Genomic DNA, 17,610 nt, shown 5'->3' with positions numbered 1-17,610 from the left:
TTGCATGCCACTGTATCTCAGAAAGGATGTATTGTCATTGGAGAGAGTCCAGCGGTGATTCATGAAGATGATTCCGGGAATGAAGGGGTTAACATATGAGGAACTTTTATCAGCTTTGGGCCTGTACTCACTGGAGTTTAGAAGCATGCAGGGCGGATCTCATTGAAAGCTACCGAATGTTGAACGGACTAGATAGGATGGATGTGGAGAGGATGTATCCTATGGTAGGGATATCCAGAATTAGAGGGCACAGCCTCAAAATTGAGAAGTGACCTTTTAGAACAGAGGTAGGAGAAATTTTTTTAGCCAGAGAGTAGTAAATCTGTGGATTGCTCTGCCACAGACTGCAGTGGAGGCCAAGTCCGTGGGTATATTTAAGGCAGAAGTTGATTGCTTCCTGGTCAGTCAGGGCATCAAAGAATATGGCGAGAAGGCAAGTGTATGGGGATCTGGGATCAGCCATGATGAAATGGCAGAGCAGACTCAATGGGCTGAATGGCCTAATTCTGCTCCTGTGTCTTGTGGTCTTAAGAACTCTAAGCAGGAAACTGAAAATGGAATGTGCCGCTGAGTGTGAGATCTGCTCGTGACTGCTCCCTACTGGTCTGTAAAGGAAGAATGGCAAATTGGGAGCTGAGTGGATTTTGATTATTGCAGTGGCCGCACCAATATTGTCATTCTGTTGCCGCTGTTTAGGATTTTAAAATAATTTGCATTTTGTGAGGGAAAAAAAAAGTGATTTCCAATTTGCATTGCTTAGAGATTTCTAGGCAAGTGATTTATAACATGATCTGTGTAAGGAAGATAATGCACATATTCATGGACAAATTAATCTGTTTAATTGAGCTGCAGATTACATTTATACTGGCTTGTAGCCATATATAGTAAAATCTCATTAAGCTAAAATGGAGATTTTTATCTCAAATGTTAATGCAGTAAATTGTGTGAAGTGGATTAACTAGATGTCACTGGCAGGAATATACCAGAATGTGAGAGGCGAGTTGTATTAAGAATTTTAAATTAAGGCAAAAGTATACTTTTGGCCAGGCCAAACCCATTCTCACCTTGACCTGCACTTTCTCCAGAAAGGTATAGCTACAGGAACCTGCACAGTTCTGGTCTCCTCCCTCAACTTTTACTGTCAGTTCAAGAAGTTTATATATTTATATAAATAATATAACAATTTTCATCTGTCATTCAGATCTTTAGTCCATGGCTGGACTAAGCTTGTGTTGATGTCTGGAGCTGAGTGAACCTGCTGAAAGCTAAACTAGACATCAACAAGTAGGATATTGGTGAATAAGTGCTGTCTGTCATGAAAATACAGTACTGAAAACACTTAGATCAGGAAACATCTGGAAAGAGAAACAGGTCACAAACAAGAGAAAATCTGCAGATGCTGGAAATCCGAGCAACACACACAAAATGCTGGAGGAACTCAGCAGTAAGTTAACAGTTTTGGTTTCAACTGGCTAATTTGTTTTGGATGCAATGAGCTATAACTTTTTGAAATAGTTTCTCATGTAGGACTTTGTCAGAGGCTTTACCGAAGTCTGCATTGACTACATCAGTTACACTGCTTTCATCAACACCTTTTGATACCTCTTCAAAGCAATCTCTCTCATGTTATCTCCTTGTCTGTCCATCGCCTCCCTCTGGAGCTACTCTCCCCACCTCCAATTTCTTGTTTCTGCCATGGCCTTCTGTCTCTTTCACCAATCAACCTCCTAGCTCTTTGCTTCATCACCCCCCCCTCCAAGTTTCACCTAACGCCTGGTGTTTCTCTCTTCCTCCCCCCCCCCCCACCTTTCAAATCTACTTCTCAGCATTTTTTCTCCAGTCCTGCCGAAGGGTGTCGGCCCAAAATGTCGACTGTAGTTTTTCCACAGATGCTGCCTGGCCTGCTGAGTTCCTCCAGCATTTTGTGAGAGGTAATTTCAGATTAAAGACTCATTCTGTTTCGATCAGACCAGCTATGATCTTAGTGAATGGTGTGATGGCTGTAGAGGCCATATATTACAGTTTATGTTTGAATTACAATTTGCAGTAAAGTTGATTGGTGTGGAACGGGCAAAGTTTGTGTAGTATTTGCCATCTAGTGGTGCTGTTCAGCAACTGCTGGCTGCTGCACAGTATGGACATTGGAGATAGCTCTGCTATGGCTTCTTTATCCTACAAACTGGAAAAATAATTAGTTTGCTTCATGAAAGGCTTCTAACAGATGGGAAATGGTGATTATATTCACAATTATCTAGGTTTGTGTGTTACGGAAAATCTTGTCAGTAGGTAAATGGAACCTCATAATCGTTCAGCAAAAAGCTTCAACCCACCGAGCACATGCTGACCATCTATCCTAATCCAATCTAGCAGCACTTTTTCCTGCAGCCTTCAATTTCTTACTAATTCAAAAAAAAGATGTTTCTTAAATGCTGTGAGAGTACCTCTCACTAAGCCGGTGCCTTCCAGGTTCCAAAAAGAAATTCCTCCTCAGATCCCTCGTAAACCTGTTGCTCCTTACCCTAAAATGCCCCCTACCTTCACCAATCTCAATTCCTAATTATTAGTGCCATTCCGTAAACCAAGACTTAGTAACAGGAGGAAGAATGTGATTGGAAGTGTGTGACCTGCAGCGTACCACAGGGGTCGGTGGTGAGTCCCTGACTGTTTATAAATTTACTCTGGATATCAATATAGGATGTATGATAAGTAAAAACACAGATGAAATAGAAATCTGCTGTGTTATTGCTGGGGGTGGGGGGAGGAACTCGGGGGAGACGTATAGAAATTAATGAGGGGCATAAATATCATGCCCTAGCCAGTGGTGTAGTGGCATCAGTACTAAATTTGGAGGTGGATGGTCCTGAGTTCGAATCCGGCCACGTCCCAATCTGCACAGCAGCTGTATCTGCGCTGAAGAGCAGCCTGGCAACCTACTTCCATATCTTGTCATGAAATCCCTATGGACAAGTACAGTATCCATGGGGTTGCCAGGAGTCAACGGCAACTCGTACATGAATAGGTTAGTTATTAGGAAACTTTTCCTCCAGCAGAAGTATATGAAACTAAATAATAAATTAGGGTAAAGTGTAAGCAGTTTTGAGCTGAAGAATTTTTTCACCTTGAAGGGGACTGGAATCTGTAATGCGTTGCCTAAGTGGGGGGTGTAGGCAGGTGCTCTTAGACCTTCAAGTATCACGAATACTTGAATTGCCAGCACATCTAGGGTTATGGACTAGGCTGGTAAATGGGATTGGTATAGTGTACTTGATGGTCGATATGGACGTTGTGAAGCAAAGAAGCTGATTTTGTGCTGTGTGGTACTATGATTAAGCTCCTCACTATCATCAACACACCAAATTTTGTGTCATCTGTTAACTTATTATTCATACCTCTTGTATTCATATAAAACCAATAATGTGCATCACAACAACAGGAGCAATTCCTGTGGTCCATTACCTGTCACAGGCTTCCAATAACAAAAGCATCTTCACCTACTGCCTCTTATTACTGTCAAATTTGGATTCATTTGGCTAATTTGTCCAGGATGCCATGGGCTATAACCTTTTGAAACAGTTTCTCATGTAGGACCTTGTCAGAGGCTTTACTGAAGTCCGCATTGACTACATCAGCTACATTGCTTTCATCGACACCTTTTGATATCTCTTCAAAAAACAAAAACTATTTCAGATTGGTCAGACAGAATCTCACCTAATAAAGCCATGCTGATTATCTGTGACTTAATCCCTATCTTTCCAAATGTAGATTAATCTTGTTTCTCACTTCTTCCAGTTACGACCCTGTCATTAACATATCCCTTCTGTCCTTGAATAAAGAGCCATATTTGTTGTCATCCAGTTCTCTGACATATCAGCTGAAGTAAGTCAAATTTCAAAACCCCTGTCAGATCTTCATAAATTTTCTCCCTTGCCTCTCATAATGCCTGATCAGGACCTAGGATTTATCCAACTTTAAGCCTTCTGAGGCATCTAATACTTCCTTGCAAATGATTTAGAGATTCACTATCAACTTCTGTGAAAGCTCTACTCTTTCCCCAGTTAGCTTCTTGCATTTATAAAATGCATTGGGATTTTCTAGTCTTGTCTTCCGATGATATATTATGTCTCCTTTTTACCCTCCTAATTGTTAAAATATCTCCAATACTTGTACTCCTGAAGCATCTCACCAGTTTTCAGTTCTCATCTGCCGTATACTTTTTTAATACAGCCCTTGATATCCTTGCACATTACCCTTGTCTTTCTTTCTTACTTACTGGATGCCAATCTTCTTGTAAGCCACCGCCCCCAGTCTTTTGCCAGATCCTATCTTGTGATATTGGTATCGGCCTTTCCCCAATTCAGAACCTCAGTTTCCCACCACCCGTATCCCTATCTCCAAAATGCTCTCCCACTGACACTGCAATCACTTGCTCAGCTTCTCTCAGGTTTTGAACTTTTTGTCTGGTCATCCACCACATCAAAAATATCCTCTTAATTTTCAGATTATCACAGGGTGTTAGATATCCAGAGGTTCGATGGTTCTATTTAATATCAGAGAATGTATACAATGTACAACCTGAAATTCTCACTCTCTGCAGACATCCTCGAAACAGAAGAAAACCCCCAAAGAATGAATGACAGAAGAAAATGCAAGGACCCCAAAGCCCCCTATCCCCTTCCGCGCACAAGCAGCATCAACCCTCCCCCATTTATTCTAGAATAAAGTGTCAGTGTTCCTGTCACCCACCATGCAAGCAACAGCAAAATCCCAAAGAGAGATCATGGTACATCCAAAACTAACTGTTCACTCCAACATCTCAACATCCCTCAGCTGTCTCTCTCACTAAAACAAGGAAGAGACCGATATCGCTCCTTCCACAATGAGAGGAAAGACAACAGTCGCTATTTCGATGTTACGGTCGATCTGAAGCGTTGCTTTTTATTTTGAGTTCCCTGACTCAAAAATTGGCAGCAAACTCTCCCTCGCCATCAAGAGAGAGAACAAACGATCTCTTATCAAATTTGTTCTATCAAATTTCCTCTGAAGTTGAGTTGTGTGGTCACATACGGCTGAAATATAATCAAGTTCTGTAAGTAGCAGGGATCAGATTTTATGAAGTTGCCAGTGTGAGCTCTCTTCACACTTTCCTCCCTTTTCTAACACCTGACAGGGCAGTGCTGTCAGTATTATGTTGAGGAAGGGCCAATCATTTGATGTTTATGACACATCTGGAGATTAGGGGAGTTGTAATTTCACTTGAAAGCACTACCTCCATCTGGAGGCTTAGCTTTGGTGGGTTGGAAATGGAAAATGTGATTGAAAAATATATCTTCAGGACCCAAACTCTACTTTCCACGTGGTGCAAGTAAGTATTTAACAGAAAAGGAAAACAGAGCAGCTAGATCAGTAAATACTAACTTGCAGATCACTCATCCTTCCCTGGAGACAGTGAACCATAAATGAGTCACGGTCACAACATGAAGGCAGTCTTTTAGCCCACTGAGCTCATGGCAACAGTTACATCCCCACATTCCCATCGACACCCTATAGGTTCTAGATTGCAGTAAGATCTGAGTATGAGAATAAAGATGTCTGCCTCTAGGAAATTACATATGGGTCTTGTCTCCCTACCTAAATAAAGGAATGCAACAAAACATTCACAAGATTAGTGCTATGGTAGGGTACATTGTCCTTTGTGAAGAAATTAGCTGGATTGAACTTTAACTAACTGGATATCTCCAAAGTTCTTTCACAGGCAAGATTAGTAGGGGTTGCCTCTTGTGCTGTACAAGTTTATCAATAAATTGGTGGTATAATTGGGAAATGAACATCTACTATTGTGTATTAATTGAAGCTTTCACACAAAAAAATAATGTGACAATCCTTGAGTAAGTACGGTGTATCTGATGTTGGATTTGGTTTGCTTTTATACATTTCCACAAGTGAATACACCAAGTTATGAAAGTTTGATTACAGTGCCACTGGGATTAGATATATGTTTATTTGTGGGTAATTAAGTTTTCAATAGCACTGAGATTACAGGTCTGGATGGTTTAATGAACCTGAAGTCAGTGCATAGGGAATGTAATTGTTTTTGTCAAACGCAACTTCCTGGCAAGGGTGAAGAAGTAATGAGCTTGCATTAAGATATATGAAACCTTCCATGTAGGTTGGCTGCGATAGCACTTCTATACCTGGAACAAGAGGAAGCGTTTTGGTGCCTTGTTGCCATTACTGAGTGTTTTATGACTCCAGACTATTACACAAAGAACCTGCTTGGGTCACAGGTAAGATAATTGTATGTTTGTTTATTCTTAATTCAACTACAACAATAAACTCCTGCTTGAGTTTGATTTAATTCTGTAGGTGGTGCAGCAATGAGAAAAGATGAAGCTTTTCTCAACCCCCCTGTTTGTATTGTCTAGAATTCTCAAGAGGAACGTCATGCATTTATGTAATTGTTCTGCTAATTGAAGAGACTGGACATTTATTAATACCTGAAAGAGATAAACCAAGCTAGAACTGTGAAAACATATCAAAGCTAAACAAGTTAGTAAAGGATTTCTCCAATATTATACACAGCAGTGAGTATGAAAGGTGAACTGAGATTCTTTTAGGATGAGAGCTGGGTTGAGGTTGAAAACAAATTAGCTATCCTGTTTACTGGAAATATGCAGAGCAGTTACCAGCAGTAATGACATTCACAATAGTGCTGTGCTTACATGAAGAATTTTGATAGCACTGCATGTGAATACCAAGAAGTTTGATAGTACAGGCATGTGTTTTCCGTACACAGGTTTAGGGGGCTCAGAGACAATAAAGTCTCAAGTTCCACATGCAAGCTCAGCTGTGTGATGCTGGTTTGATGGCCCCACTAGACTCTGAAACTGATGTGCTGAATCAGTGTGGTGCTGTGATCAGATTGTTACATACAATATCTATTCAGTTCATGCCAAGAAGCAGAAGAGGCACAAGACTGATCTTTAGGATTGAGTTATGTATGGGAAGGGAAACACAAACCCTACATATCAGATACAAAACAAGTCAATGTTTACAGCACAGTCTGCATGTGGATCATTTAAATGCTTTAACATGTACTTGGTTTCCTCCACATCATGGTTAAGTTAAGTTGGATGAAGCTCTGTGTGACAGTCTATTAAACACGTGAAGAAGATATACTGTTAACTGTGTATATACCCTTCATGGCATGATTCTTCTATATTCTGAAGTTCATCAGTTTTATATTCCCTGATCTTCTCAAGGCTCAAACATCTAGAATGAATGTAACTGGACACCCACAATCTTCTGGTAGAGAATTCCAAATAATCCCAATATTCTGAAATAAATTGTCTTAGTTTAGTGTTTCAGATAAAGTTCTCATCTGCCTATGCAGTTGTATGAAAATATCCCATAGCAATAACTGAACGGCAATGTTTCCTTCCATGCCCTGGCCATTGCCCTCACTGTAGCCCTTTATTGTGTATTAATTGACAGCACTTCATTAGAAACTTGCTAACTTTTTTTGCATGCTCCCAGGATGTGAAAGGTGCTTCATTTTAACATTAATACTCCATGATGTTACTTTCTTTATATCAGGTTGACCAGCGGGTGTTCAAGGACTTGCTGAGTGAGAAATTACCACGGTTACATGCACACTTTGAACAATACAAGGTGGATTTTTCACTCATCACATTTAACTGGTTCCTTGTGGTATTTGTGGACAGTGTTGTCAGTGACATTCTGTTCCGTATCTGGGATTCGTTCCTGTATGAAGGTCCAAAGGTACAGTAAAAAAAAAATTCACCTCTTCATAATGGGAACCTTTATAGTAATGTCACAGTAAGGAGCTTGCTTTTTTCATTGGAATCTATTTGACACAAGGGAAATATTGATGCCTAGTACACATCATAATTTCTTATTTCATTGACTGTTTTTAAAAACCCAATTTAGAAACTCCTGTCATTTCAATTTTGCTTGCAATGTTTGACATCAGCAACACAAATTACCATTTTAATAGTTACCGTTTTTCTGTGTCGTGCACAGGTTATATTTCGATATGCACTTGCAGTCTTCAAATTTAAGGAGGATGAGTTTCTAAAGCTTCAGGATTATATGTCCATATTCAAGTATCTGAGATACTTCACTCGCACTATTCTTGATGCACGGTAAGCCCTATGATGGTCTCCTGAGCTGAACAATTTCATACCTTTCCATTTTAGATCCATCTTTTCCTGAATATTTATGTTTATAAAGAGAGACTGATCTGATTTAACTACAAGTTATCTAATTTTTCAGTTTTCATTTTCTTACTTTAACAAACCCAGCACCCTGTTGGCTCTGTAATAGAAACATAGAAAATAGGTGCGGGAGTAGGCCATTCGGCCCTTCGAGCCTGCACCGCCATTCAGTACGATCATGGCTGATCATCCAACTCAGAACCCTGTACCTGCCTTCTCTCCATACCCCCGATCCCTTTAGCCACCAGGGCCATATCTAACTCCCTCTTAAATATAGCCAATGAACTGGCCTCGACTGTTTCCTGTGGCAGAGAATTCCACAGATTCACCACTCTCTCTGTGAAGAAGTTGTTTTTCCTCATCCACTCTCTGTGTGAAGAAGTTTTTCATCAAGCTTTTCCTGTAGTTTGTCTCTGGCTCCTGAGCCTGGTGGAGATTACATTTTCTCCCTTTGACCATGTGGATTTCCTCAGGGTGTTCTAATTTTTTCTCCATGTCCAAAGACCTACAGGTTAGTAGGTTAATTGGTGATGGTAAATTCCTCCAGGTATGTAGGTGAGGGGAAGCTGAAGGGAATGTGGAGAGAATGAAATAGAGTTATTGTACATAGGTGCTTGGTGATTGGCATGGACTCTCTTTATGCTCAGTGACTCTACCTGTAGTACAAGGTTTAAATTTGTTAGATTAGAAACTAAGGAAAGCCTGCTGCTGTTGAAAATTGGAACAAGATCTGAGAGTACAGGTGTGCAAGAGGTGTACTTCATTGAAGGACAGGCTGAGATTGCACAGACTCTCGTGACTGAGTTGAAGAAAATAAACAAGAGAAGGGGTGGATGGAATGGATATATATTTTATAGAAAATCTAGAAAGGAAAAATCTGAGAGAATAAAAGGCCCTGGGTGATAACAAATATAGCTGATTTTAAAACCCTCCAACTACAGAAGAATTCCAAACAGCGGATTGAATTTCATTCAAAAGCAAAATATAGCAGATCTGAAATCTGACAGAAAATGCTAGAGGATTCCTAATATGTTTGGGCAAACATTTCACTCTGACCACACAAAGACCTAGTTAGTATAAATAGTTTAAATAGTTATAGCCATTTAATTCAAGGTCATTTTGACCTTGGAGGAATTTCAGGATAGATCTAGAAAATGCTAAATTATTTTAGTTAGTATTACCTGGAAGGTAGAAGACTATTGAGTAACCTGTTCAAAAATTTAAAGGGAACTAGTAGGTATACACAAGCTTGGAATTCTTTCATAACTAAATTTGGATGAGGATGACCATGTATAAAGGAAATGATAATAGTCATAGTCCTACTTTATTGATCCCGGGGGAGATTGGTTTTCGTTACAGTTGCTCCATAAATAATAAATAGTAATAGAACCATAAATAGTTAAATAGTAATATGTAAATTATGCTAGTAAATTATGAAATAAGTCCAGGACCAGCCTATTGGCTCAGGATGTCTGGCCCTCCAAGGGAGGATTTGTAAAGTTTGATGGCCACAGGCAAGAATGACTTCCTATGACGCTCAATGCTGCATCTCGGTGGAATGAGTCTCTGGCTGAATGTACTCCTGAGCCCACCCAGTACATTATGTAGTGGATGGGAGACATTGACCAAGATGGCATGCAACTTAGACAGCGTCCTCTTTTCAGACACCACCGTGAGAGAGTCCAGTTCCATCCCCACAACATCACTGGCCTTACAAATGAGTTTATTGATTCTGTTGCTGTCTGCCACCCTCAGCCTGCTGCCCCAGCACACAACAGCAAACATGATAGCACTGGCCACCACAGACTCGTAGAACATCTTCAGCATCGTCCGGCAGATGTTAAAGGACCTCAGTCTCTTCAGGAAATAGAGACGGCTCTGGCCCTTCTTGTAGACAGCCTCAGTGTTCTTTGACCAGTCCAGTTTATTGTCAATTCGTATCCCCAGGTATTTGTAATCCTCCACCATGTCCACATTGACCCCCTGGATGGAAACAGAGGTCACCAGTACCTTAGCTCGCCTCAGGTCTACCACCAGCTCCTTAGTCTTTTTCACATTAAGCTGCAGATAATTCTGCTCACACCATGTGACAAAGTTTCCTACCGTAGCCCTGTACTCAGCCTCATCTCCCTTGCTGATGCATCCAACTATGGCAGAGTCATCAGAAAACTTCTGAAGATGACAAGACTCTGTGCAGTAGTTGAAGTCCGAGGTGTAAATGGTGAAGAGAAAGGGAGACAAGACAGTCCCCTGTGGAGCCCCAGTGCTGCTGATCACTCTGTTGGACACACAGTGTTGCAAGCACATGTACTGTGGTCTGCCAGTCAGGTAATCAAGAATCCATGATACCAGGAAAGCATCCACCTGCATCGCTGTCAGCTTCTCCCCCAGCAGTGCAGGGCGGATGGTGTTGAACGCACTGGAGAAGTCAAAAAACATGACCCTCACAGTGCTCGCTGGCTTGTCCAGGTGGGCGTAGACACGGTTCAGCAGGTAGACGATGGCATCCTCAACTCCTAGTCGGGGCTGGTAGGCGAACTGGAGGGGATCTAAGTGTGGCCTGACCATAGGCTGGAGCAGCTCCAGAACAAGTCTCTCCAGGGTCTTCATGATGTGGGAGGTCAATCCCACCGGTCTGTAGTCATTGAGGCTGCTGGGGCGCGGCGTCTTCGGCACAGGGACGAGGCAGGATGTCTTCCACAATACAGGACCCCTCCGGAGCCTCAGGCTCAGGTTGAATACATGGCGAAGTACTCCACATAGCTGAGGGGTACGGGCTTTGAGCACCCTGGTACTGACACCATCTGGTTCTGCAGCCTTGCTTGGGTTGAGACGTTTCAGCTGTCTTCTCACCTGTAGATCTGTGAAGCCCACTGTGGTGGTTTCGTGTGGGGAAGTGGTATAGTCATGAGAGCAGGGTGGGGGACTGTGAGGAGGGGTAGGAGGGGAGAGTGGAATATGTGTTGGTTGGGGGCCAACAACAGATGGCTCATGTGTGGGATGGGCAGGGGCCACACTGTCAAATCTGTTAAAGAACAGGTTAAATTCATTGGCCCTGTCCACACTGCCTTCCGCTCCTCTGTTGCTAGTTTGCCGGAACCCAGTGATGGTCCTCGTCCCCCTCCAGACCTCTTTCATGTTGTTCTGCTGGAGTTTCCACTCAAGCTTCCTCCTGTACCTGTCTTTAGCCTCCCTGATCCTGGCTTTCAGGTCACTCTGTATTGCCTTAAGCTCCTCCCTATTTCCAGCTCTAAACGCCCTCTTTTTAGCATTCGGGATGTCCTTAATGTCCTTTGTCACCCATGGCTTGTTATTTGAATAACAAAGGACAGTTCTTGTCGGAACATTACAGTCCAAACAGAAGCTGATGTAATCAGTGATGCACTCTGTGAACCCATCAATATCCTCTCCATGTGGCTCACAGAGTGCCTGCCAGTCTGTCACCTCAAAACAACCCTGGAGCACCTCATAAGCCTCCTCCGACCATTTTCTCACTGTCCTCGAGGTTGCAGGTTTACTCTTCACCAGAGGCTCGTAGCAGGGTTTTAGATGCACTGGGTTGTGATCTGACCTTCCCAGTGGGGGGAGGGGAGAGGAGCTGTATGAATCCTTAACGTTAGTGTACATCAAATCCAGAGTCCTCGCCCCTCTGGTTGTACAGCTCACATACTGCGTGAAGTTGGGCAGTGTTCTAGCCATGGTAACCTGGTTGAAGTCACCCGAGATGGTAATGAGGGCACTCGGGTGCTGGGTTTGTAGTCTGGCTATGACGGTGTAAATGATGTTACACACCAATGTCGGGTTGGCAGAGGGAGGGATGTACACAACAACCACAATTGCATGCGAGATTTCCCTTGGCAAATAATATGGCCAGAGTCCAACAGCAAAAAGTTCAATATCCGGGCTACAGACCCGTTCCTTGATCGTAATATGCCCAGGATTGCACCATCTGTTATTTACCAGAACCGCAAGCCCCCCTCATTTACGTTTACCACTCTCAGTGCAATTCCAGTCAGCTCGAACGGTCTGGAAGCCCTCTATGGAAACGCTTTGATCGGGTATGTCCTTGTGCAGCCAGGTCTCAGTGAAGCACATGACACTGCTCTCCCGAAATGTTCTCTGGCTCCTGACAAGTGCAGTCAGTTCGTCCACTTTATTCCCCAGCGATCTCACATTTCCCATGATAAGAGAGGGGAGACACGGCTTATAACCTCTCTTCTCCAGAAGCCTCTGTTGTCTCGACCCGGTCCTCTTCCCTCGCCTTTTTGATCCCCCTCTGCATCCTCTGTGTGTTTTCCTCCAGATTTCAGCCGGTATATCTGCTGCTCTGTTCGCTAAACCGGCGGACATGAGCGTAATCAATTTGTCCCTGGAATACACAATGCGGCCATCCTGCTGCCACGCTAACGAGACGTGTCCAAATGTAACTAATTCCAGCGCTAAAAAAACAAGTAAAACTCTCTCCACCAGCATGTTAGAGAGGGTGCAGCTTCAACATGTTACCGTGAGAAAAAGAAATACAACAAATAACTAAGTTGAGAAGTTTAAAAGTAAGAAACTGCGGAGCAACTGTAACCGGCTGCATGCACGACTAGCGCATGCGCACGAAAAATACATACTATTTTAGTTGACAGATTGGGTGTGATCTCAATAATGAAAAAAGTGTAAAGAATTAAGTGCCCTACTATTTCAATTTCCCTCTGTTGTAGAAGAAGAAAGTCTTGTGTTTATGAAAACCTTTCAATCTTTGAGACATTAGCAACCAATGGAAGAATTTATGTTGTCACTGTGATAAAGAAAATAATGTAGCAAACAAATTGCACAGCAGGCTCTTCCAAACAGCAGTGATAATGACCAGTGAAGTCAGCTATGGAACAAATAGTGGCCACAGTGATGACATGGCAGTCAGAGGACTCTTGTTTTTCTTTTAAGTACTGTCACAGGTTCTGCTAAATCTCAGAGAAAGCAGCCAAAGTCTTGCTTTACAGTTTCATGAAACTTTGACAGTGCAGCACTCCATTGGTGCTACATTAAGTCTAGATTTTTTTGCATCCATTTCTCAAGAGGGGATTGAAGTCGCATGTTTCCCACTGAGATTGAGAATGCTATCTATTGAGTCATAGCTATAAGATCAAGGAAGATAATTGCTGGTTAAGAGACTGATGAGTGGGTTGATTGAGGAAAGATGGGGCTGATGAGACTCATTTCCACTGGTGTTTATAGTCAACTGAAACATATTGATTGATCTGGACAAGGATGTGGAAAGGATATCTCTTCTTGTGGGTGAACTCTAAAAATAATGGGTTACTATTTAAGTGAGATGAGGGGACCTTTTTTGTTTCTCTTGGGCTTAGAGTCTTTGGAACTCTTTTCCTCAAAGAGTGGTGGGAGAGGAGACAGCATTTTTAAGGCAGAGGTAGCTAGATATTTGAAAAGTAAGGGAGTGAATGTTATTGGGGTTGATAGGAATATAGAATTGAAATTAAAATCAGATCAGCCATGATCTTAATAAATGGAGATGCAGCTTGAGGAACCACCTGTTCCTAACTTGCAAATTCTTTCTGGTACAATCTGTTTTGTGAACAGATGCCATTGCATGTTCTGTGTATGTTCAGGCTCTTTATCCCCTCCTTTATGTATTAGTTGCACAATTGTGATGAAGTTAAACTATTGTGTGTAATTTTCAATGAGCTGATGAGAGCAGTGGGACAAAGGGAAGAAAAACCACCAGATTGATTTTCATTGCATTTATTACCAGTATAACTGTTTTGTTTTCTAGAAAACTTATCTGCATTGCATTTGCGGACATGAATCCCTTTCCAATGCGCCTGATCCAGGGTCGCCGAGCTTTCCACTTGGAGAAAGTACGCCTGGAGTTGAGTGAATTGGAAGTAATCCGCCAGGATTTTCTCCGGGAACGTGAAACTGCAACACCCGACAGGAGAGATGTCATCAGTGATGATGATGAGGACACCTAGTTGCACATTCAGGCTCTCCGTAAGAACTCGGGACTAGTTGAGGAACTAGGAACACGAGAAAAGCTTGCTTTCCATCTAGATTTGTAATGCTTGAGTCCCAAGGTTACTCAGCAGCTAAATCTGTCTGCTGCTGTTAATAATATATATATATATATATATATATAAAAAGGTTCTCTGGTTTTCAGCTGGGCCAGAAGATGGGCAGCTTTGCAAGAAAATGCAGAGAAAATGTTTCTCATCCGATCTTTTAAGCAAACCCTCCTTTTGGCTCCCATTTCTTTAGCCGTTTATCAGGACTCCACTTTCCATTGAATGTTATTTGGAGGTAGTTGCTCTTTCAAATTTAAAAGACTGATGAGTGTTTCTTCTAAAGTTTAATCATGTTGATGCTCATGAAGAAATATGCTGGGCATATTTCTCTTTAATTCCACACATTGAAAGACTATCAAACTCATGGTGCAAATGTGTCAGGTACGCACTTAAAACACTGTGCTAGCTCTGTGCTCTTTGTGATTGCAAAGAAATGTTTGTTTTAGTTATTCACTCATGGGACCAATCTTAAAGTTCTGAAGCAAGTGTTATTTGGAAATCTTGTTCAGTGTGACTTTCATCTGTAGTTCTTTGTGTTTTGCATGTCAATATTTTGGGAAGCAGGCTTCCTTAACCAAAAACAAAATGTTTGGGAGAGAGGAGTTCCTTAAAATCTCTCAACATGATGTGATGTCCCTTTAAATGACGAGAAAAGGGAATCTGGGCTCTTTGATTTATTTTAGTCATCCTTGCTGAGACTATCATTTCACTACAATATTATGTATTGAAAATCTGGTAAATAAATCTTGGTTTAAGCTTTGTTTCCAATAAGAATATTCAGCCGAAGTATGATTATATGTTTACATTCAGAATGAACTTACTGTACAGTGATAAGGAATAGCAATTAGCCCACTCAACTTTATTAGGAACTTGAATTACTCTGGGTTTTTTTTTGCTTATTTTGTACAAAATGTCATTTGCATGTGTGAATCTCCTGATACAATCTATGGAAAATAGTCTCCTCAGATGATAGAACCTGAATTTGATGTATTTTAAGGACTTAAATGGTAACTAGTAATTAATAACCTATCTTCCAATGACATGAAAATGTGTAGGGGACTGGAATTGTGTGTTTCTGTGACAGTGATTAACTAAGCCCTGAACTTCTGTAAACTTGGCTGGATGAAGGATCTTGCCATTATTTCAGTTTCACTGTGGTTATTGCTCAACCCTGAGTAATGGCCCAATGTGCCATGTTTTAGATTGACATGGAGGAAGGTATATGCTTTGGTGAAATAAGGTTGTGTTTCAAAATGAAGTGATTGTTTCATGAATTTTACTGTGAGTGAGACTGGACAAAGGTTGTTTTAAATTATTTTTGTTTTGAAGCTTCATTTGCTCATACCCATCAATGTCTATTTGAATGCAAGGTTGGAAGAATGCAACTGCATCACAGAACCTCTTGAGTGCACTTTGTTCCTTGTTGTCCTTAAAGAGTTGAGCTATACAGTTATACAGTACTATACAGTTCTCTGACTTGAAATATGATCCTCACGGTTTCTTTAGTTTAGAATGATCACACATAATGGGTTAACAATAGTAGCCATTTTGATATATCTTGAGTGACGGGGCTCTGTCCGCTGAGTTATTGTGGATTCTTTCCATATGCACAGTTCTGAGTCTTATGTATCTATATATGTTATATACCTGTATAACCAGCACCTAAAGAAAGCGAGACATAAAAGTAATGTTGTACACAGAACGGTAACTTTTATTTTTGTGACAGTTAAATGATTCATTGCAATTATTCTCGACACGTTAAAGAAAGATCACAATTTTGTTTTGTCTGTTTTCTTGTGAAGCTTTACTATTCTGAAAATTAAAATTATTTTACTACCATTAAGTGCCTTTAGAAATTTTCAGAGTTTAGAAAATGCTGCAATTAGTAGAGAAGTCAAAAACCAGGGGAAATGGATTTAATCATCAGTAGTAGGATTAAAGCTGCGACAGAACTTTTCTTTCTGGACTTCAGCATCTTGACAAGGGGTCTCTGAAACAATTAGCTTTGGTCCTTGTCATAGACTGTGTTCCCAGCCACTTTTCTCTTTATAGCCATTTGAAGTTGAGCCAGACTTTTCACAATCATTATGTTCTGTTTGACCATGAGATGAGCTACTGCCAATGTATTCAGTCAATCATCAGCATTCCCCTGCTCCATATCTGTTACCTTCAAACTTAACTGTTCCAGTACTCTTCCAGCTACTAAAAACGTGTTCAGTCAAAATACTGCCTGTATTTTTTTTTACTTCTCCAATGCTCAATCACCCATTGTGATTATTGACTTGTATTGGCTTTCTGTTTTTCTTTCCCCTTGTTTTCCTTGTTCTCAAAACCATAAAACACTGTCTACACCACAGAAAGAGGCCATTTGACCTACAGTGTCTGTGCTGGCTCTTTTCCAGAGCAATTTGTTCCTTCCATCCCAGCCCCTTTTCTGTAGTCTTTCAAATTATTCCATGCCAAGAAGGCCACAACAGAATATGCCTCCACTACACTGTCTGGCTGAGTATTTTGGATTCCAAATGCAAACGATGTAAAATATTTCCCCCTGTAACTCTTGATTTTCTTCCCCTCTATTTTGTTTCCATGTGATTCTTACCCTCAACCTCTTCATTGGACAGTTGAATAGCCTCCACCGTTCACTATCCAGATCTGCAGTTATTTTATCTGTATCGAATCTCCCCAGCCTTGTGTAAAGAAAACAATCCCAACTCCCCCCTAACTGGAATTCCTCATTCCTGGACATAATCTAAGACCCTCACATCCTTCCTATAAAATAGATGATCAGAAATAGATGAAGTTCAGTTGAGATTGGACCAATGTGTTATTAATGTTCTGCAATGACTTCACTGCCTTTATACTCTTGATCAAGGCTAGAATTGTGTATGCCTTTATTAACCTGTTTTCTCCATTCAGTAATTTGTGCACCTATCTCCCCAGATCCCTCTGTTTCTACATCCTAGTTACAACAGTATGTTGTATTCAGTATTGTATGAGGCTCTGCTCATTCTTCCTACCAAAATACATCACCTCACATTTCTCGTCATTAATCTTCATTTGTCACATACCTGCCCATTCCTCCAACCTGTTTATATTCTGCAGCAATCTATCACTGTTCTCTACAGTTCACGGTATTCTGTCATCTGAAAGTTCTAAAATTGTGGCTTGCACCCCTAATTGTAGGTCTTTAGTAAAGATCAATGGCCTTAACCCTTATCTGTACAGAATGCATTGCCTGAATAACAACTCATTCACCATGTTCCGTGTTTTTCTGTTTCAGCAATTCCCCAAAGCATCGCCTACAATTT

At 41.2% G+C, this 17,610-nt stretch overlaps 1 protein-coding gene across 2 annotated transcripts in view; it reads left to right on the top strand.

Annotated features, from left to right (window-relative positions):
* tbc1d2b (TBC1 domain family, member 2B) overlaps positions 1-14,364 on the top strand; it is a 113,358-nt gene extending 98,994 nt beyond the window's left edge. The window contains exons 10-13 of one of the 2 annotated variants that reach the window (XM_072282238.1): positions 6,167-6,284; positions 7,594-7,779; positions 8,041-8,162; positions 14,014-14,364. In XM_072282238.1, the coding sequence (XP_072138339.1) occupies positions 6,167-6,284; positions 7,594-7,779; positions 8,041-8,162; positions 14,014-14,212 (625 nt within the window). In that variant the 3' untranslated portion in view covers positions 14,213-14,364. The remainder of the gene's footprint in view (positions 1-6,166; positions 6,285-7,593; positions 7,780-8,040; positions 8,163-14,013) is intronic. The other variant, XM_072282239.1, reaches the window with a different exon arrangement.
* The last annotated feature ends 3,246 nt before the right edge of the window (positions 14,365-17,610 follow it).

This window comes from Mobula birostris, chromosome 18 (genome assembly GCF_030028105.1).
Source record: "Mobula birostris isolate sMobBir1 chromosome 18, sMobBir1.hap1, whole genome shotgun sequence".
Lineage (NCBI taxonomy): Eukaryota > Metazoa > Chordata > Chondrichthyes > Myliobatiformes > Myliobatidae > Mobula > Mobula birostris.
The sequence above is the reverse complement of the archived record's forward strand: the minus strand, read 5'-3'. Positions and strand labels throughout refer to the sequence as shown.